The sequence below is a fragment of the Ornithorhynchus anatinus genome, chromosome 16 (assembly GCF_004115215.2).
Source record: "Ornithorhynchus anatinus isolate Pmale09 chromosome 16, mOrnAna1.pri.v4, whole genome shotgun sequence".
NCBI classification, from domain to species: domain Eukaryota; kingdom Metazoa; phylum Chordata; class Mammalia; order Monotremata; family Ornithorhynchidae; genus Ornithorhynchus; species Ornithorhynchus anatinus.
Genome location: NC_041743.1, coordinates 31,287,096 through 31,308,642, shown reverse-complemented (window position 1 = coordinate 31,308,642; position 21,547 = coordinate 31,287,096). Strand labels below are relative to the sequence as shown.

The window sequence follows — 21,547 nt, the reverse complement described above, 5'->3', positions numbered from 1 at the left end:
TCATATGCATCAAATGTTTGTCTCCTTTCTTAGCGATGACTGTTCTCATCATCACATAGCACCCTGTTTTTAATAACTCTAATTTTCAACTCGAGAAGCAGGTTGGCCTAGTGGATAGAACGTGGGCCTGAGAGTCAGAAGGACTTGGGGTCTAATACCAGCTCCTGCACTTGTCTGCTTGTGATCTGGGGCAAGTCACATAATTTCTCTGTGCCTCAGTTACTTCATCTGTAAAATGGGGATTAATACTATGAATCCCTTGTGAGACATGGACTGTGTCCAACGTGATTATCCTATATCTACCCCAGCGCTTAGTACAGAACCTGGCACATGGTAAACATTTCATATTTACCTTAAAAAAAGCTCTCTTTCCCCATGTAGGGTATACAGTACATTCTTAAATGGGGTTGTTCACATGCCCAGATTGCTTCCAAATGAAGTTGCTTCCCCTTCAGCATCTAGGTCACCTACTTGCACAGCACATTGTCATTTGTTAACTCCAGCTGGTCTTCTTGCATTGTACTCAGTTGGCCACAGGGTAAGAAAATATGGATGGCTTTGTGCCATCCCTACCACTACTTGAAAATCATCTCAAGAATGCGTGTCACTGATGATGGCATATTCCAAAATGGTTTCTATAGACACTTATGAAGTCAGTCGTAACAAAATTATTGACAAATAACCCAACCTGATTTAAAAGCAATCTAAATGGTTAACCTGAACATTCATATCGAAAATCAGAATTAAGGGAATCGTATTTGGTCAGGTGTCCTCCAGCTTTTGTTATTGAAATTTACTTGGAGTTGAGGCACCATCTGGCGGTAAGGGATTTGTGGGCAATCTGTAATACACCACAGTTTAATCTTCCCTAGAAAGTTGCAGAATCAGGTAAAACTCCTGAAATTGAGGAGGGTGGTGTTTCTGAGTGTTTTAGCAAGTGAAGGATCACTAGACGTTTAACCCTAGTTGATTTTTCTGAAGGCTTAGTTCAGTGTAGGTGAAGGAAATCTTGAGAGCAAATTAGTGTTTCACAATCTGAAGAAAATACTGTATTTTTGCACCTACTAATCATTTCTCCCCCTTTTTTTAAAAAAAATCTGAATTGAAATCCAATTTCATTGTCACAGTTGAGTCTCTTTCTTTGAGGGGCTAATGAGAGCATCATATTCCAAATCCTTATTATTAATCACCTTTCTAAGAGATAGTTTAGTGAGAGTGCTCTGACTTCATTATTTGAGGCATGTCTCAGTCCATTTACCATTTGTGGTCTTTGAGTCTGCATTCAGTTACGACATTAAATCCTGCTTTGTTTCCCTTTCCTTGTATTTGTTATTGCAGGTTACAAAACACTCTGCAGCATTGAAGCATGAGTTCAGATGCCAACCACGGTGTGATAACTAGTCCTCCCCCTCCCAGCATGCCTCACAAGGAGAGATATTTTGACCGCATCAATGAAAATGACCCCGAGTATATAAGGGAGCGGAATATGTCTCCTGATCTGAGACAAGACTTCAATATGATGGAGCAAAGGAAGAGAGTCACTCAGATCCTACAAAGTCCTGTAAGTCTAACTAATAAAAAAAGTAATTTTTCGTGATCAGTGATACTGTACTTTCGACTTGTAAATGCCAGATTGTTTCAGGTGAGAAACAAAGCAGTGAGGCTGGTAGGAATTTTTGACTGTCTCATCTTTTGAGGAAGAGATTTATATTAGAGCAACTAGAAGGTATTTTAGGGTATGGATTTTTAGGATTGAACACCCCTCAAAAAAGGGGTGCTAAGTAGACAAGTCAGTTTATGAATCCATCTTAATTTCTGCTTTAGTCAACTAGTTAAATTAGTGCATTAGGTGATGAATTGCCTCTATGCTGTTCAGTAGAATTAACATGCCTTTTACAATGTCATGTCTAGAAGGTTTTATTTTCAAATGCTTCAAAATGGTTGATAGTAATTTATTTCCCCTTAGGAGATTTATTAGTAGTAGTAGCAATGGGCTTTATTAAGTACTTACTGTGTGCAAAGGACTGAACTAAATTCTGGAAAAGAAGGCAAAGATGGGAATTGGACCCCCATCCTTTCCCTTGGAGAGCTTACCATCTAAAAATAAAATGGGGGGGAGGGGGCTAGTAACAGATATATAAAGAGAGATGAAACAAAACACTAAAACAGAAATGTTCAGTCTTTGTCTCCCCACTCCTCAAGGACCGCCAATGGCTGCCCATCCACTTCCACATCAAAAAGAAACTCTTCACCATAAACTGTAAAATACTCAATCACCTCGCCCTATCCTACCTCACCTCACCTATCTACTGCTGCCTGTCTTACACACTCTGCTTCTCTAGCACCAGTTTACTCACTGTGCCCCAATATTGTCTCGTGTTGGTAGTTGTTGAGTGCAGTGCACTGTACCTGATAAGCAATTAGGGAAAAAAGAACGGAAGCAAAAGACACCTTCCTGCCCACAAGAAGTTTACACTCTCGTGGGGGAGCAGACATAAAAATATTTACAAATGGTGGATTCAGAATAACTTGTTGAACATACAGTTGAAAATAGTTATACACACAAATACTGAGGATGAGTATAAGTAATTTCATCAATGCTTGAGATAACCGTTGTCTTGTCTCATGCTGTCTCCGACCCATAGCGCCGCATGGACACATCTCTCCCAGAGCACCCCACCCCCGTCTGCAAACATTCTGGTAGTGTGTCCCTAGAGTTTCCTGGAGTGGTAATTCATCAGTGGCAGATGGATAGAGGATGTGGGATTTTAGGAGGGCTTTGATTCGTAATGAAGTGTTCAGTGTGTTTGAGAAGTGAGATAAAAAATATTAAACCAGTACTTTCCCCTCTCCTACTATTTAACCACATTCTGCCATGCCCATGCAATTTAAGTGGAGGCCCTTTGACTCAAAACTTGTTTTCAGATCATCTGTTAGGTAGGATTAGTAACTATGCACTTCATGTACTAGATGGAAGAAGTGCTCCCTCCCCTTTAAAAACAAAGCAACATTCCAGGTATAGATGGAATGCAGCAGCTCTTCCTGTTCCTGCCTGGACAGGGCAGGTACCTCAGGTGGCAGTGGGAGAAAGAGAGGCTCTGCAGGCTTCTCGAGTCTCAGCAAGCCACAGCATTCCCCTGTTAATTCAAGATATAATTCAATTTTCCCCAAATGACAGGTTTAATTAGGAAAAATTCCTACTCTGTAACTTTTTCACTGTTTAATCTGTTTTTGATAACATCTGATCATTTTCCTGATAACCTATGAAATACAGCAATACTACCATTCTCTCTATTGATGTTGTGGATTTCTAAATTATTGCCTATCACAGAAACCTGAGATTATTAAAATTGAAGAAAAATAAGATCCCATTTGCCTTTTTACCTTTTATTCTGTCCTATCATTATGAATAATCTCTTTTTGCTATTACTATGTTTTTCTTTGCTCTCTAAATCATGCATTGTTATTCTTTTTCTCTTTTCGAGAAATCTTCCAGTGTTAGAGTTCTCTAATCTTGCTAATGTACCCAAGTGGAGAACAGAGTGATGACAATTTTGTTATTCTCTAGTAATATGTGCCTTCAGCTGTAGATCATTGAGTTTGATATTTGTGAGCAAAATTTGAGTTTAGAATTGCATAACTGTAATTGTTTCTCTGGGTATGTGATAACTGCCTGTGGAAAAATCTTATTCTGTGTACTACCTCTATATGCAGGGCATCCCATATTATTTACATAATTAATGAGACAAGAGATTGTAATACATATGACCAAGAAGTTATATGAGAACTATGGACGAATGATTTAAAATATGCATTTCTGAAGTTATTAGCAAAAAACAGATATGGACAAGAAAAATGTATTTTCAAATGGGACTGAAGTGGATAGATGAGGACTGAGGTTGGATAGAGGTGTGGTGGGGGCTTCCAAGACCTAAGGAGGAAATTAAAGATCCGGAATAGTTGGTAGGGGTATTTGGCATAGGAGTCGATTGATCAGTTAATGATATTTATTGAGCGCTTAATAGGAACAGAGCACCGTACTAAGTGTTTGGGAGAGTTCAGTGCAAAAGAAATGGTAGACATGTACCCTGCCCACAACAAGCTTCCAGTCTAGAGGGGGAGACAAACAATAATATAAATAAATAATTTATAAGACATAATTTATAGATGTAGACAAAAGTGCTGTAGGCTTGAGGGTGGGGCAAGTACCAAATACTCAAAGGTCACAGTTACAAGTGCACAGGCAATGCAAAAGGGAGAGTGAGCCGGGGAAAATAGGGAGGGAGAAGTCATATTGCAGAGGTAAAGCAAGAACCCTTAAGAGGGGTAAGGAAGAAAACCAGTGAGGAGAGCATGTGGCTGTTTTTAAATTATCATTCATTTTAATAGAAATTTAGTGGTTACTAGAATGGAAAGCAGTCTGTACTGAGAAAGTAGCATGGCCTAATGCTCAGCACATAGTAAGCACTTAACAAATGCCATCATCATTAGTAGTATCATTATTATTATTATCAGCAGCGGCCTGGGAGGCAGAAAAACCTGGGTTCTAATCCTGGCTCTGTCACTTCTCTGCTGTGCGATCTTGGACAAGTCACTGAACTTCTCTGTGCCTCAGTTACCTCATCTGTAAAATGGGGATTAAGACTGTGGGCCCCATGTGGGATGTGAACTGTGTCCAACTGGATTATGTCATATCTACCTCCGTGCTTAGTACAGTGGCTGGCACATAGTAAGCCCTTAACAAAAGGTGTTACTCTTCACCAAGACTAGCTTTAGTCTGTCTGGAGAGCATTTCTGAGCACAACCTTTTATTGTTTTTAAGTGCAAGATATTTGATTTGAACCTATGTTCTGGAAATAGAACATCTGGAACTCTCCATTTTAGGAGGAATTAAATTTCTTCACCACCCAACTATATATGCACAATATTGAAGAACAAAAAGTCAAACCTCAGTTCACCCACTCCATGTTTTATCAGTAGTCAGGTAATGAGTTGCTGTTTTTCAAAATCTTCAAGTGGGAAAATCTGGATTAAATGATTTTGAAGTCTGTGTTGTTCTATAGTACAAGATCCTTAAAAAACTGCTCTCTTAAGACCTAGAAAATGTGCTTTAGATGATGAACCCAGCAGATAAGAACTAATTGCTTCCCTTTGAGGTTTATTAAGTATATTGTTAAAAGAATTACCTTATGGCTGGCTGTATTCACTTTGGAAAATCTTTGCTTTCCTGAAGTTTGAATGTTTCTAACTCTTCAAGTAGAAAAAAAATCGATCTCTTTACATCTTCTCTGAGTGTCTGACAGTTGATACTAGTTGATACCTTGAGCCTTCAGTAGGTTGTTAATGTCCTCCCTTACTTCTCTAATTACTCTTTCTACATTCTATTATTTACCCTATTCTCTTTCGCAAAGGAAGATCTATTCTCCCCGTGATTCCCCTGGACAGCTCCACTTTTCCTCAACCTCTGAGTGTGTCCCTCTGTGCCACCTCCTAGGTGTCCCTGAACTCTTGCTTTTTGGCCTCATAGTCCACAATGAGAGACCGACACACTTTTGCCAGCCTTTTTATTTCCCCCTGTAATTGATGGCAATGGGCGATTGTAGTGGAAACGGAGGCAAGATTAGTGTTCTTCTGTTTCTTTCCCCGATAGTCCTAAAGCCCAAGGGTGAGGGCGTTCTAGGCCACCTCTGAAGCCTCTTTAAGCATCAAGCTGCTTCTTCTTCACTGTGCCTCCTGGGTCTGGCATTTTTTCTTTCATGAGCATGACCTAATTCGACTCCATCTTGAGAATTAAAAAAAAATCTGACACAGAGGCAATTTAGCAGTCCTAGAGGCAATGGAAGAGGGAACTCCCCTCCCAGCTGCAGCAGTGGCATCGAGAAACCTGGTCACCCCCTACAGTCCTACTAGGTGGAAAATGACTCAATGAGAGATGGGAAGGGCAAGAGCATTGGGGAAACACAACACAAATGTAGCCAGTAGGTAAGTCACGGCCATGGGGCCTGCAGGTGTGTGTACATTCCCTGTAGTGTGCTCAGGACTTAGAGCTGGGTAGAGACACACAATTTGAGGTCAGGTCATGAGAGTTCCAGGGTATTGATGACTGCCATGATGCTTCCAACTACCAAGCAAGCGTTTTATAGATATAGATTTTGTGGGTGGAGTATGACAAAAAGAAAAAAGTAAGGATTGCTTACTGATTTCATTTTTCTCTTATTTCTATGGAAGTGGGATATTTTGAACAGTTCCCTTATTGTGTGTTGTAGGCCTTTCGAGAAGACCTGGAATGCCTTATTCAAGAACAGATGAAGAAAGGCTACAACCCAACTGGATTGTTAGCATTACAACAGATTGCCGATTACATCATGGCAAGCTCTTTTGCAGGGTTTTCTTCATCTCCACTCAGTAAGTCACCCCGGGGCAGGGGAGGGGATGGGCAGAGGAAGTTTTGTTTGGTAATTTGCCGCACTTCTTGTAACATTATGTAGCTTCTGTCTTTACCATTACCTACTTAGGTTGCTGCTGTAAATGGCCATCTCTGAGGTGGCAGCAGAAGCGTAGGGAGTAGATCAGGACAGCTGAGGTACATCTTCTGATCCCTGACAGTTTTTGCATCTCTTTGCGGCTGTGCGGCTTCTTCCCCTCACTTCTCCATTTCCCTCCAGGTCTGAGCGGGGAAGGGAAAGACACAGAGAGAGAGAGACTGTCATCCACATGAAGACAGTTCATGTTATTTCCTGGTAGAAAGTTGAAAAATCATGAGGGTGGTTACATTTTCTGTATTTATTTACAAATCAAAAGTAGCCTCAAACTTGCACTGCTTCTTGGGGCCTGGATAAATAGATCTATAAGTAAGGGCTTGCTTTAAGCTTATTTGATTTTTCTTTTAGGCCTTGGAATGGTTACACCTATCAATGACCTTCCTGGAGCAGACACCACCTCCTATATAAAGGGAGAAAAACTTACTCGTTGTAAGCTAGCAAGCTTGTATAGGCTTGCTGACTTGTTTGGATGGGCACACTTGGCTAATTCATATATCACAGTAAGTAGTTTTAGCATTTACTGCCCCTTCTTTTTGGGTTACTCTAGCCCTGCTAAGAGGTATCTGGTTGTTCTTCCTCTAAGAAGTTCTCTTTCCCTGGTAGTCTCCTTTTGTAATACATGGTCCATTGCATTCCAAGTTCAAGATCCAGTCAGTGGTAACTTGACCCTTTAAGGTCGTGAAGGAGTCAGTAGTTAGCTCAGATTCCTTTACCCTAGACTAGCTGAGGATAGATTTGTTTCCCATGCTTTGAATCTAGAATCCTTAAAGGAACCCAAAGTTTATTTTAGAGTGGAGTTCCTGTGGCAACAAAAGGTATTTCTAAGAATCCCTTTCTTACACAGTTTTCCATTGAGTATATCATTCAAAAAGGAATTGGGAGGCATGGAGGGGGAGTTGCATAGTTTTTATATGAAAAATAATGTTTCATCTCTCCTATGCTATTTTCCATTTATGTGCTTTTGTGGGGCATTGGATGAATTAAAATATATGAATTGCTTGGCTGATCTACGTAGTCTTTCAGAATAATTACTGGGCATTCGATCAAGGTACAAGATTTTTCCACGAACACTCCTAAGCACAACTGCATACCTGAGTTTTTCTAAAAAAGATGAGCTATTTATTTAAATGCTCTTTTACCCTTTATTTCTGTGTTAAGACTGCGAATGCCAGTTTTAATAGGTTGAATGATGTTGGCTTTCAAATTAATAAAAAGTGTTCTGTGATCAACTCACTTGATCATCTCTTGTAGCCACATTCCCTGCCTGCAAGGAACTTACCCTCCAACAGAAGAGACTGACATAAGACTCTACATATATTTGAGCAGTGGGAGCCAAATAAATGTATCGAAAGTTCAGTCAAATATGCATACATATACAAGTACCAAGAATGGATATAAATAAATGAATACATAAATATTAAAAGCGGCAGATGGGTTGATGATAAAGTCTCAGTAATTTTAATTTTGGTAAACTTTGGAATTTTAGTAATTATTTTTCTTTTCATTTTCAGGTAAGGATAAGTAAGGAACATGACCACATCATTATTATTCCCAGGGGCCTGTCTTTTTCAGAAGCTACAGCCTCCAACTTGGTATAGTTTTCATTTATATGTATTAATGCCTTCATCATTGTGCTTTTCAGGAACTGTGTACTGTTGTTGTTAGTGTGGCTGGAAACAAGAAAGGGTCTAACAAAAATTTTTACTATGAAAAATAACTCATTAGGTAAGTCATATTCAACATTTTGCTCTATCAATCAGGAAAGGCAGTATGCTGTTAAACAAGGATGTACGGTTGGTGAGAACTGAATCAGTCCAATGTTCACGATTGACCGATTGATTGATTGATTGATTGTTCTCTATCCCCAGTGGCAGTCAAATTTGGGAGTATGAGGCTGCTGCTTTCCTTTACTGTTTTATGAAGTAATAGTGGCTTCTTGTGTATTGTTTCTCAGTAAGTGGTATCATGGGGGAAATCCCAGAACCTTTCACTTTTATGTAAAACCTCAGAAAAAGGCAGCTGTCCCCTCCTCAACACCCAGCAAGTTAGCTGCCATTGAGGGATAATGGAATGTATAGGTGCCAGTTCCTTGGGGAATAAGTTGTTGGGGATTCAAGTTGATATTATCAGTGTGTTTTAAGAGAAATATTATTTGAAACACTCCTAGTTCATAAAGTCTAGTTCTGTTGAAAAGAAAGGAGCCTTCTTATTGTTTTGTAAATTAAGTTCCATTTGCTAAATTTATTAGATCAGACAGTGGCATCTTCTCCAAGACAGCTTTCCTTGCCACTGGCAAAGCCCTCAAAAGTAACAGGATTTGCATTAGTCCCAGATGCTTCACTGTTGCTAAATTAAAATTTTCCAGCCAACGTGACGAAAAGCAGACTTCTCCAGCCCTCCTGATTTTTTTCACAGTTCAGAGGCTGATATTTCTAAAGATTTCTCAAAAAAATATACCGTATGGTACGAGGTTTTAAAATTGTTGCTAGAACAGTCTGCTGTGTTTCCAGTGTTCATAATTCATTTGTTGTCTTTATTTTGGTTCTCCAGGTGAAGGTAAATATAATAGGAGAAGTAGTTGACCAAGGAAGTACTAATCTGAGAATCGACCATGCGGGTTTCAGTCCCCATGCTGCTATCTATTCTACCCGTCCTGATGTTAAATGTGTAATCCATATACATACTCCTGCAACGGCAGCTGTAAGTTTGTTTATAAGTCCTCTTTAATTGTTTTAGCACAAATTATTGATTTTCTAGTTTCTTGAGTGTTTTTGCATGTTTAGTGCTCTTTGTCTTCAGTTTGCATTTGTTTAGTCCTTGGCCCTCAATCCCATTTTGATTGTTCTTTACTTCTGTATTAGGAGTAAATAAAAAAAATTAACAGAAAATGCTCCCCTTGTACTCTCCATCTGAAGAAACCATCTGAATCATTTGACTAAGTAATTTAATTGAGGTATTTTTATCAAGTTCCTTAGAGCAACATATTCAGTACACAAAACAAAATTGCCGTCACACAATATGTTATCTCACAGGTGTGATCCAATATTTTGGAGTAAGTAGAGTCAGTATAGGGAGTATGTACACACGCACACACACACACACACACACACACTCTCTCTCTCTCTCTCTCTCTCTCTCGAATATAGCTGTTAAAGCCCTATATATCACAAGTAAGTTTTTTTGTTCTTCAAAGGATTTTCTTTACTTTGATGCCACTTTCTAGGTGTCCTCCATGAAATGTGGGATCCTTCCAATCTCTCAAGAGGCACTGATCCTAGGGGATATTGCATATTATGACTATCAAGGATCCCTCGATGAGCAAGAAGAGAGAATTCAACTGCAGAAAGTCCTTGGGCCTAGTTGTAAGGTGTGTGGCTGTGTCTCTCTATATTGCTTTTATTAATGAAATTGCCAGCGATCCATAACCAGTCTCTTTGGGGTTCTCCTGTAGGTGCTTGTGCTGCGAAACCATGGTGTAGTAGCACTTGGCGAAACAGTAGAGGAGGCATTCCATTATATTTTCAATGTGCAGATAGCCTGTGAGGTACAGGTAAGAAAATGTATATTTGTTGGATGAATTTGTTCCCAAGTAAATCCTGTTTAAGTATAACCAACTCATGTCCATCTGTGGAAATGGGAAAAAGACAGATCTTGGATAATTATAAACCTAATTTTAGCCATAGATTTCCGCCTTCTCTCCTCCCAAACCTTTTAACTGACCTGCTAGCAAGTGAAAGATGTGTTGATTTCTCCTTTAACCCGTTCACCCTCTGGTGGTTGAGTTAATAAGAAATGAAATGGCCAGAAGCAAGAGAGCTGAAAGAGAACCAGAGGACTGCATCATTCACAAATTGAAAATCAGCTCCAAACTTTCCAAACCTTTACTAATGAGCAGTCATGGTTTTTATTCTGTAACTATATTGAAATAGCATTTATTGATTAGATTTCTCCCAGGAGATTTTAGTGTTTCACAGATCCGATTTAATTCTTTCCACAAATGTGTGTCAAAGACAAATGTGTGTTTTGTTATTTTTCATGAGCAGTATATTTCTAATTAGAAAAGAAAAGCCTTCTCTCTGTCCCTCAACAAGTTTGCTGTAGCTTTATTTTTTTCCACAAAAGAAATAAGGGCTGCATTTGTAGTATCCAGAATGTTCACTTGTGTTCCTTTTATATTAGGTCATCATTCTTTTGGCTCTATTGCCTCTTTTACCTTTGAAATTGTACATTGTAAGTGCAGCTGGTTCTCCTAGCACATGTATTTTCACTGTGCATTTTGAATAGATGGCAACAGAATCAGGAAGTGTTTTTTTGACTATGCATGGCCCTGTGGATCAACACAGTGCGGAGTCAGAAGAAACTAGGTGCACATACACACACATCAGACGTAGCATGAGTATTCCTTGAAACAGGATTCATCAAAAACCAAACCTCATATTCTAGGAGAACGGACTGCATATCCATAGAGATGATGTGAGGTCAGCAGTTGGTTCACTGAGCCAAAACTCCATCTACACCCCATTATAATTTTGGTTTCAGCAGTATTGTTGGTTTGTATTAATGGCTAAAAGACCTTGGCCAAACAGTGTAAGTGCAGCATGCAAACTACAAGAATAAAACTTTCCAGGAAAGTTCAGCTGTTAAAACAATTTGGAAATGTCAGTGACCTGAATTTGATTCCTATTTCCCAGAACCAGAGAGTTCTGGAAATCATCTGTTTAGATAAACAGTAAATAAGACCCTTGAATTTCAAAATATCCTTAAGCCATTCAGTTCCACCCGGCTGTACATTTGCTTTGTAGCAGCCTATATAGTTCCCGTTGCTTCAGTGATTTAGAAATTTGTAAAATACTTTTGTGCTGGGAAAAAAAAAAGGTAACTCATCACCATCCCCTTGTGGATGTGATCTTTCCCCCGATCTAGGTCCATGCCTTAGCAGGTGCAGGTGGAGTGGACAATCTGGTTCTATTAGACCTGCAGAAGTACAAGCCTTTCACTCACTCTCTGGCAGCAGCCGGAGGAGGGGGTGTAAATATGAGCACCCACCAGAAATGGAAAGTTGGTGAACTTGAGTTTGAAGGCCTTATGAGAACACTGGACAACCTGGTAGGTGCTTTATTTTAAATGAATGCAGATTACACAAAAAAGCATCCTTTGGTTCTCTTTTGAATTCTTTTCCAGGGGAGACATTTTTGTATATGTTTCTAAATTATGAAATATGAGGAAAGAAAAAAGAAAATTCCATTTTATTGTCATTTTCGTATTCTGCCGAGTAGTCGTGCAAGCACAGAACTCCCTGGGGGCGGTGGGGGGAACCAAAGATTTAGGAACATGTAATAGGAAGATCTTAGGCTTTTAGTTTTCTGTGTGAAAAAATATAGCAGTATATTTTTCTATCTATAGTTCTGTTGATAGGAAGGTAAGTTTTCGGGTTAGCAACTTCAAAAACAATGTTAAATCTGGAGCGGAGCGGAGCTGAGCTTATTATAGATAGGGAAATAGTAACAGCTGTGTCTGCTGTAATCCCTTTTAATCAGATTTTGAGATGTACCAAATATTATTAGCCTTGGTGTTAAGTTCACCAAGATTGTGTAGTATAGATTTAGACTGTAAGCTCATTGTGGCAGGGAATGTGTCTGTTTATGTTGTATGGTACTCTCCCAAGCTCTTAGAACAGTACTCTGCACACACTAAGCGCTCAATAAATACATTTGATTGAATTCATTGATTTATTTAGTCATCCTTATATTTGGATGTCTCTTCTATCCAAGAAGACTCCGTTGAGGTGAAGTTCACCTCTTAGTGTGACTATCCCTGAAAAGACCCATGTTGGAGCCACTTTAGGCACACAAAAAGGATGTCCCTTGTTGGGTTGTTATACTTAATGTTGGCAGTGCCTGGTACTGTTTTCTCTTTTGCCTCTTTGTCTCTCTTAGTAATCCTTGTAAGCCCCCTCCCAAAACTGAACTCAAGAAAGGGTCTTTAAAAATCCTCTTTTAGATTTGAAATATTGAGTGTAAATCAGCTTAACTTACTGTGATACTGAGTGGTTGGTTTGATTGATTCCTCAGGGTACTTATTTTCTTCTTTTAGGGTTACAGAACAGGTTATGCCTACAGGCATCCTCTGATCAGAGAAAAACCCAGGCACAAGAGTGATGTGGAGATCCCAGCAACTGTGACTGCCTTTTCTTTTGAAGATGATTCAGTACCACTCTCACCACTCAAATTTCTAGCACAAAGACAGCAACGAGAAAAGACAAGATGGCTGAATTCACCAAATACATACATGAAAGTAAATGTTCCTGAGGAATCTTGGAATGGAGAAACCAGTCCCAGGACTAAAATCACAGTATGTCACAATTTTATGTAGTCTTCCTGTCCTAAATACTCTGCTTAATAGGCTAGCGCGCTCAATCCAAAAATTAGATAAGGTAGAGTATAATACAGATTATGTATTGTGTGTATATGTAGATGTAGATATATACACACTTTGTGCACAACACACGTACACATTTATGTGTGTACTTTATAGTCCACTGATGAATTGGAATACATTGAAATTTTTTCAAAGGAAGTAACTAAAGACTAAGGTAACTTGTCAGAGTGAAAGATAGTTATGTGCAGTTTCCCGGAATTGCACTTGCCTGAATATCACCTCAATGTGAGGTTTGGGGGTATTTATTTACTTATCACTCTTGGCGTCAGATTTTTTCCTCTTCCATCTTTTTCTGCCTTTTCATTTTCTCTTTGTTACTTTTCCCAGGAAGTGCTTACGTCTACAAACTTGACTCCAGATATAATAACTCACAGTACTCAGTTGGGGGTATCAGGTGTTTACATTTTTCCCCCATTCTAGTACTACACAATCTGCTGCCCAATAGAAATGTCTTGAGAATTTCCATTTTTCTCACTTAGTAAACTCATGAATCCTCAGACTTATTGGCTTATCTGATCGGGGTAGACTCATCTACATCCTCAAAGGGAATTCCCCTTCCCTAAGTATCATTGTGATGTGATAACTTTTTAAAACAGTATTCAGGCTTCCTATGTTTCGCTACTCAGGCCAGAAAATGGAACTTCAAGATTATATTAAGCATTATTACCAGGCTGACTACGTGCAGTAATGAAAATATATATGTAATTTCTCAAGTAGGACTAGTACATGATGGTTTTGATTCCTGCTCTGGGATTTAGTTTAGAATATACATGTTTTTCAGCAGTACATAATAGAATGACCACATAGTTACCTATATTTCCCCTGCTGTTTATCACCAATAAATCAACTATTTGTGTTTATGCACAACTAGAGCATGACATTGAGTGGTTCATTTCAAACGTGTCTGTAGCTCTTTTTATAAGTTTTTGCAGTCAAATAGTGTGAATTTTCCATATTATAAAGTTTTTGTTATAGTATATAATATATGGTATAGTATAGTACAGTATTGCTCTAAATTTTCTGGGTTTCTCTTTAAGTGGATGAAAGCAGAGGATTCCTCTAAAATTAGTGGGGGAACCCCAATCAAAATTGAAGATCCAAACCAGTTTGTTCCTCTGAATACAAATCCAAGTGAAGTACTGGAGAAAAGAAATAAGGTAAAATATGTATTAAAGGACAAGTAATACTATTGTGCATATTCTGAATATTTTTCAAGGTGACCTGCATCTCTAAATTAATAGAAGGATCCTAAAGAGTGGTGAGAAGGTGGTGTCTGATAATAATAAAAGCAGTTATTAAGCACTTACTGGGTGCTAGTATTAATTAGACTATTTCATTGTGAAATGATGGATCGGTACCTTTGTATTGCATGATGATTTGGTGGCTATAGCCTTTAGTTAAAGAAAAAGCAAAAATCTAGTTACCTCATTGGTCTTGAAGAAGTAAGTATGTACATCAAATAACTTGTTTGGATTACTTTCCTTCCTCTTTAGATTCGGGAACAAAACAGGTATGACTTGAAGACAGCTGGACCACAGTCTCAGTTGCTTGCTGGAATTGTAATCGATAAAAAGCCTAGTTCAGTAAGTCCTTGAGATTATTTTATCTTTCTCATCATTTTCGGGTGAAATCATTTTTATGAACTATTCCTGGCTATGTTTATCAACACCTACCTTTATTTTTTTAACATTTTTTGTTATTGTATAATTATGAATTATAAGTCATTTCGTAAGCAACACAGCAAAATCAAATACTCCTTGTTGAGACATACAGGATCATTAATTTGCCTAGGAGATTCTGGAAATAGCTGGCCATAAATCAGTGCCAAGCCTCTTTTTAAAATCCCAAAATGTTCAGTCAATTAATAGTTTCTATAGCTTCCTCTGAGATTTTAACCCTTGGTTGTTGTTTTTTTTCTCCCCAAGAGAAATGACATCACAACTCTGATAAGTAATGAATGATGGTCCTCTTCTGTGACTGTTACTTTCTGATTGGTTTTCTCTTTTCCAGACCATGCCATTTGAGGATGATGAGCATGCCCCACCAGCCCCACCTAACCCCTTCAGTCATCTTACGGAAAAAGAGCTTGAAGAATATAAGAAAACAGTTGAACGCAAGCAGCAAGGGCTAGAAGGTTAGTAGCTGATTTATAAGGTAATGTACATTGACTACTGACAACAGTTTTTCGAGTCACATTACCAAGAGTCACGCATGAGGGAAAGGGTTGTGTTGTGGGTTCTACGAGCTCTCGTTTCTTCTACCATTATCCATCTTCTTTCTTTCCTTATAGGCTCTTGATTTCCCTCTCTTCCCCCAGTCTTATTATAAATTTAGAATTGAAGGACTCAAAACAAATAACTTAAAATTTCCCCTTACCAGGAAAGTCCACTTGGTCTCAAGAGTCACGTCTTCTGGAAGGCAATTAACTTGTAAATAGCAACATTGTTTCTTTGAAGTCAATCTAAAAAAACTCGCAAGAGCAAACTAATGGCTATTTTTGTAACTAAATCTTTTGATCCTCAGATGAAAGAACAATTAGATCCAATGTGCGCAGTGTCAGCCGAGCAATGAAACAGCCACACTTTTAAATCCATAGTGTGAACTGCTTTCCTGGATGCCTCTGGATAAATACCTGATAGGATCATTTCAAAATAAATAGAAAGGAATATACTTCAGGAATTCTGCTGTTGCTACTGAAATGCCCAAAGAGTTTCGTAGCAAAGTGGAGGAAGAAATATTGATCCAAGGATTGGCTATTTAATTTCCTATCGTCTGTTTTTAGATTTTTAATCCAAAAAATATTTTCAAAGATCATTCCAGCTGATTGTATGCCAACTTTGATATTTATAGTGAGAAAAATTCTTATAATATCCCAGCTCTAATCCACATAAGGATGTGGATACTAAAACCTATCAAGTGCTTTTTTTCTTTTTAAACTTTCATCCAGAAGCAAACCAGGAACCACTTTAGACACAATGCAGTCATGATCTTAAAAAAAAAAAAAAAAGGGTCTTCAAGGGATCCTGTTCCTGTCATTGTCAGGAAAATGAATCGTCTTGTCTTGACTTAACGTGATAATGGTACTTTGAGCTTTCTTAATTCCCCAATTTTTTTCAACATCCCTTTTGAAGTATTTGTGAAAACCTAAAGAATTCAGGTAATATATTGTTTTTAGAACCATTCTGATGCCATGTGTAACATAAATAGCCTCACTCTTTTCCAGTTTGAATTATTTGTAAACAAAAAGCTAAAATGGCTCTAACATGAATTACTAACTGGTTGTTTAATAATACCACAATGCTTTGTTCTTTATTATTTAAATACAGTTGATTATTTCATAACTCCTTTATAAAGCTTGAGTGAACCTCAAATTTTTCCATTAACTGTTTTTGAGCCAATACTTCCACTGCTGGCACAGGCAATTTTCAGCTCTGCGTTTATCCTTTGTTTCTTTTTAATTTTTTGTCTGACTTGTGTGCTGTAATAACAGATACGGATTTAATACTTGAACTCCCAAATAACCAATTTTGTTAGATAAACATGAAATGTTGATTGGTAGATTTTTCCCTTTTTGTATTTGTTCACTCTAATGACTGCACTAATTGGCACAAAAAAACTCTCGCACTTATTTTAACTTTGCATGGCTTCTAACTAAACTCTTATCCCACAGATGCTGAGCAGGAAGTATTCTCAGATGACGGTTCATCTGTTTCCCAAGTTCAGTCTCAAACTCAGTCGCCGCAAAATGTCCCCGAAACAGTAGAAGGTATTAATTGTAATTTCCCATAGCAAAGCATGAGGGAATCTTCTTGCCTGTCTCCTTTGTCACTTGCTCTCCTATGTTGAAAGAAATTGAATATTAAATGACAGTAAGTATACTTTTAGTATTACAGTCATTTCTGTTATAACACGGTAATTGTGTCCTTGAAGAACCCAGAGTTATGGAGAAGTCATGGCATAGTAACCACTGATTCCAAAGGAATTAATGAGTTAGGGGATCAATGGCTCAACGACATCACCATGATTGATATTTTTCAATACAAATTCCTATATTATCATTCTGTCCTCCACTAGCAGAATGGCACCTTTGACACCCATTGTTATTTTACTGTGTTGAATATTATAGTATTGCTAAAATATGCAGCACCGCACAGTACCGCAAGATTGAGGCAGAGGCTGGAAAGTGTAGCAGCAACACACCTTGACCACATTAAGCTTATTTGGTCCAACAGGTACCACAAAAAAAAAAACCCCAGCAGATTCAGGTGATGGGAAGAACATTCCTTAATTCTTCCACTGAGAATCATATATTGAGAATACGTGTTATTGCAGAACTGACTAAACTTAAATCAAAATTTGCATAAAGCGTTATTTATGGTGTTGTGTTAAAGGAAAGGACTGCTTATGTTTTGCCTTTATGAAAGTAATTTGGAAGTTCAAGCTATTTAAGTAGAATTCAAGGTCAGTATGGAAGTCTTTAAGGCTGAATTTTCTAAAATTAAACTGCCTTTCCTCCTTCCATACTATCATTAGCTTAAGTCCTCTTCACAAATTTGTCCTTTGATCGTGTATGTGATCTTCTTTATGCATATCTATGACTGATTTGGAAATTGATGTTTAGGCCAGGTCTATGCTAGCAAATTGCTAAGATAAAAAATGATAGTTTCAGATCACTTAATAGGTTTGCCTGAATTAGAGATATAATTAAAGCCAAAGTATATTTGGGCTTTACATTCATTTCCAGATAATTTGCCTGCATAGACATACAAAACTGGAAAAAATTATCTAGCTTTCTCTGTGGCCGAACAATCCTCATCATGTACTGGAAAGTAGCTAAGGAAATTGACTGCACAGGGATCAATTCATGTTACATTGCTACAAAGGTCTGTCTTCTCTCGAGAGGATTCAGCTTCTGTCTAAGGATTTATTTTATAAAGTCACAAAGAATATTTTTGCAGAATCATTAACCAGAGACAATAATTTCCATAGAAAATCATGATCTATTTCCCAAGAACTTCATCTCCATGGAGGTACCGGTCGTCGTGGTGAACGGCAAAGATGATATGCATGATGTGGAAGATGATCTCTCCAAGCGAGTGAGTCGGTTAACAACAACATCCACAATGGAGAGTGTCGAGATTACCATTAAGTCTTCTGAGAAAATTGAAGAAGTTCTGTCTCCTGAGGGCTCTCCTTCTAAATCACCATCCAAGAAAAAGAAGAAATTCCGCACTCCATCTTTCCTGAAAAAGAACAAAAAAAAGGAGAAAGTCGAAGCATAAGTACACCCCTTTTATTTTAATGTGACGCTGCACATTTAAAAAGGCACATGTACGTTGACCTTTAATATACAGTAGTAGATCAGCATTAGGGGTGTGCAGCAAAACTGGACTTCAAGCTAAGAACAAAACTGGAAATGTGTTAAAAGAAAATCATTTAAGAACAAAAAAACTAATTCATCTCTCATTTTTATGCACCTAAAAATCACTATGAAATTTTGAAACATTCACTAGTTTTGCTGAGATCTGCTCTGGCAGGTGTCTGTCTGTTCGATACATCTTAGCCACGTCTTTACCTGAAATACGACAGTCCTGCTTAGTGTTGGTCTGAAAAAACGTCTGTCAAATGATCTGATGAATTTTTTTTAAACTGCTGCCTCCCTTGGTAAATCAGATTATACTTTTTTTTAATTGAAATTTCTGACCACGGCCTTTGCTTCTACACCCTATTGTTTCAGTGGGTGGATATTAACAGCACACTTTTAAATCTTCTAAAATAAGATCATACAAGATGAGTATACACTGGCACATAATAGATAAAAAAGTTTATTTGGAGTTTTACACATTTTTGTAAAATTTCCTCATCCGAAGTAACTTTTTTTGCCAAATGTTTCATTTTAGTGAAGTATAATTTTTGAAAACTTCCTTTTTTATTAGTTAGAAAACCCCTTCTTTTTCGATCAAGGGGGATTTTATATACACATAACATGGATAGCTTAGTTTAACTTTGGCAAAACCAATTTTGTATGTTGAAATATTTGTATACCATTCAGTGTAAAGTGCTATAGGCATTTAAACTGATCATTAACCATAGAGCAGATTTGATGATGCTTGAAACTGAGTATACTCTGATGTGATTCAAGAATCAAAGCTCAGTACTTAAGGATGAGTCATGTACAATGAAACTGGATGTGTGCTTAAATATCAGTAAGTATTGTCTTTGGTTTTGCTGATGAGAAAAATAAATCTCAAAAGATGACTAAAAGGAAGGAAAAAACTGCTCAAGGGAAAAGTGAAATGGCAAGAAAAATCAACCAGACCAAAAAAATATTGGTCTGGGAAAGATTTTTATTCACTGTGCATTGTGATATCTTCAATCAGTTTAAAAATCCATGAATCCTTGTATTTTTAAATTTCCTGGTACAGGGCAACTTTCTTCTAGTTTGCATTTGAAATTTTAACAGGTCAAATAGGTTTAGGTAGCTGTTAAAGCAAAACCCGAATAAATGAGGGTGTTAAGTGCCGCAAGGGTTTAAGGCTTCCACTTCTTCATTTTACTAGATCTTTTCAGTTTGGGGTTTTTTTCTGTCGTAAGTACAAATTTAAACCTTACATTGACATAGTATTTTTTTCCCTCTCTCAAAATTGGACCTCATCATTGTCCACAATAGCCAATCAGTAAAAGGTCAGTGTGACCCCTAAATTACCAGTGGGAAGAACAATACAAAGTATTTCTGGAGGGTGGGTTGGCATGCAAATGATATTGATTATGATGTGTTATGGGGCTGGTTCAGTTTGACTGTGAACGTGTAAAAATGCGAAGTTGACATGGATTCTGGAGAAGACATTTTAGAGCTCACTACTGGAATCAGTGTTCTAAATCGTAGTGGAAACTTTCAGTTGCTTAACTTAGTCTTTTTTAAGTTCTACATCATTTGTATTGTATTACAACATATGTAGAAACAGTAACCTGTGAACTATGCTTTTCATAACTTTTTTTAAAAAAATATATCTAAATGAATGCAATGTGCATAAATATTTTTTAAATGCAACCGTGAACTATTTGCACCTTTTGCTAATGCCTCTATTTACTTGCTTTGGCATAAAGAATGAGCCAACCAACTCTGTGTCCTGTGGAAAAATATATAAATGTTTTCTGAAGTTGCTCATAGATGTAATGCTAATTAATGTTAAATCACAAATAAACAGTATTTTAAGTAGATGGATTTGGTCTTGCCTTTCATTGTAGGTAGGCATGAATTCGTTAGCACAATAATAACTTGTTTCCTGAATGCATTTTATTCTATTTATTCGCTATGATAGTAAAGATATGTAGGGATCAGTGACCAGCGGAATTGTCTTTATTCACTTCTCCCTGCTATGTCCTGCAAATAATGCTGCCATTAAAGAATGCATAGTTTTTGATTCATTTAAAATAGTCAAAATAGTGTTGATCTTCTTGTAAATCAGATAGGATGGCAACCTCTCCTTCTGCATAGAGACAAGGGGTTAGGACACAGTTCATGGGAAGTATCAATTTTATTTTCCATTCCTAGTAACTTTTTGAAATTTCCATCATAGGGAGATTAAAAAGGGATGTTAGTCTTTCTTGAGAGGACCATCAGTCTTTTGGTCCAGATCTTATCATTGGCCCTCACATCTTGGTCAGTTGTGTACTGAAGGGCTAGACACTTTTACAGGATCTGATGAAATTAAGATTCTGGCAGAATTTTTAAAAAGACGATCCATTTTCAGGTATAAATTTGAGAGTCAGAGAAGTCTGTCTGAAAGCCACTAGAGGGTAGTATAGCTTATGGAATTTCAACTGTTGCATAAGTAATTTGTCGGCTATGTAGTGTTTCCTCTGTTTCTCTAAATTCGGGTTTTACACTTCCATTCCTATTTTTTCCCCAAAAATATAGTATCTCTATGCATTCGTGAGTGAAAAGTTAAAAACAAACGTTTATTGTTGTTGTATTGTGGCTCAGGCTGTTGAAAGAAAGTCATTCAACCAATATGGCCACCACCAACCAGCGCTTTGAAAAGGCACTTGAAATGTAAATTTGACTTTTTAAAACTGTTCCAAGGAAAAAACATCTTAAATTTTCTCCCCTATGAAAAAATGCTCTCCTGAAATGAGCTAAAATTGTATCTTTTTTGAATCTATATAGGTTTCCTTGAGAAATTGTGTGGATAAATAATGTGGATAAGTAACATGTAAATTGAAAAGGAAGGTTGTGAGCAAATTTGTCACCATCTCAACTTGGACTGTTTAGTAAGTCACCAAAATCTTTTTTTATATTACCCTAGGTGCTTTTAGTACAAATCTCAGGTGGACCTTACCACCAAGAGAGAGGAGGTGAGAGGGAAAATGATTCTAGGCAATGTTTTTTGAGTATTGTCATCACAAAGAACAGAAAGCATATTCTTTCCTCTTTTCTCCAGATTGAAAATAGAATTTGTGTAGGAGGCAGTTCTTTGTATCTGTACAGTTAAATATGTTCTTAAAAGATTGGAAATTTATCACTGCTCCAAAAAAAAATCGGTAAAGGTCAGAATCCCACTAAA

General features: G+C 37.6%; 1 protein-coding gene across 16 annotated transcripts in view; it reads left to right on the top strand.

The window, feature by feature from the left end:
• ADD3 (adducin 3) overlaps positions 1 to 20,201 on the top strand; it is a 118,045-nt gene extending 97,844 nt beyond the window's left edge. For 13 of the 16 annotated variants that reach the window (XM_007667674.4, XM_007667670.4, XM_029080470.2 and 10 more), the window contains 14 exons: positions 1,339 to 1,561; positions 6,267 to 6,405; positions 6,891 to 7,042; positions 8,054 to 8,134; positions 9,093 to 9,242; positions 9,766 to 9,909; positions 9,994 to 10,092; positions 11,466 to 11,648; positions 12,636 to 12,893; positions 14,018 to 14,137; positions 14,474 to 14,563; positions 14,991 to 15,114; positions 16,651 to 16,746; positions 17,970 to 20,201. In XM_007667674.4, the coding sequence (XP_007665864.1) occupies positions 1,367 to 1,561; positions 6,267 to 6,405; positions 6,891 to 7,042; positions 8,054 to 8,134; positions 9,093 to 9,242; positions 9,766 to 9,909; positions 9,994 to 10,092; positions 11,466 to 11,648; positions 12,636 to 12,893; positions 14,018 to 14,137; positions 14,474 to 14,563; positions 14,991 to 15,114; positions 16,651 to 16,746; positions 17,970 to 18,262 (2,124 nt within the window). In that variant the 5' untranslated portion in view covers positions 1,339 to 1,366 and the 3' untranslated portion in view covers positions 18,263 to 20,201. The remainder of the gene's footprint in view (positions 1 to 1,338; positions 1,562 to 6,266; positions 6,406 to 6,890; positions 7,043 to 8,053; positions 8,135 to 9,092; positions 9,243 to 9,765; positions 9,910 to 9,993; positions 10,093 to 11,465; positions 11,649 to 12,635; positions 12,894 to 14,017; positions 14,138 to 14,473; positions 14,564 to 14,990; positions 15,115 to 16,650; positions 16,747 to 17,969) is intronic. The other 3 variants (XM_029080472.2, XM_029080471.2, XM_029080473.2) reach the window with 3 other exon arrangements.
• The last annotated feature ends 1,346 nt before the right edge of the window (positions 20,202 to 21,547 follow it).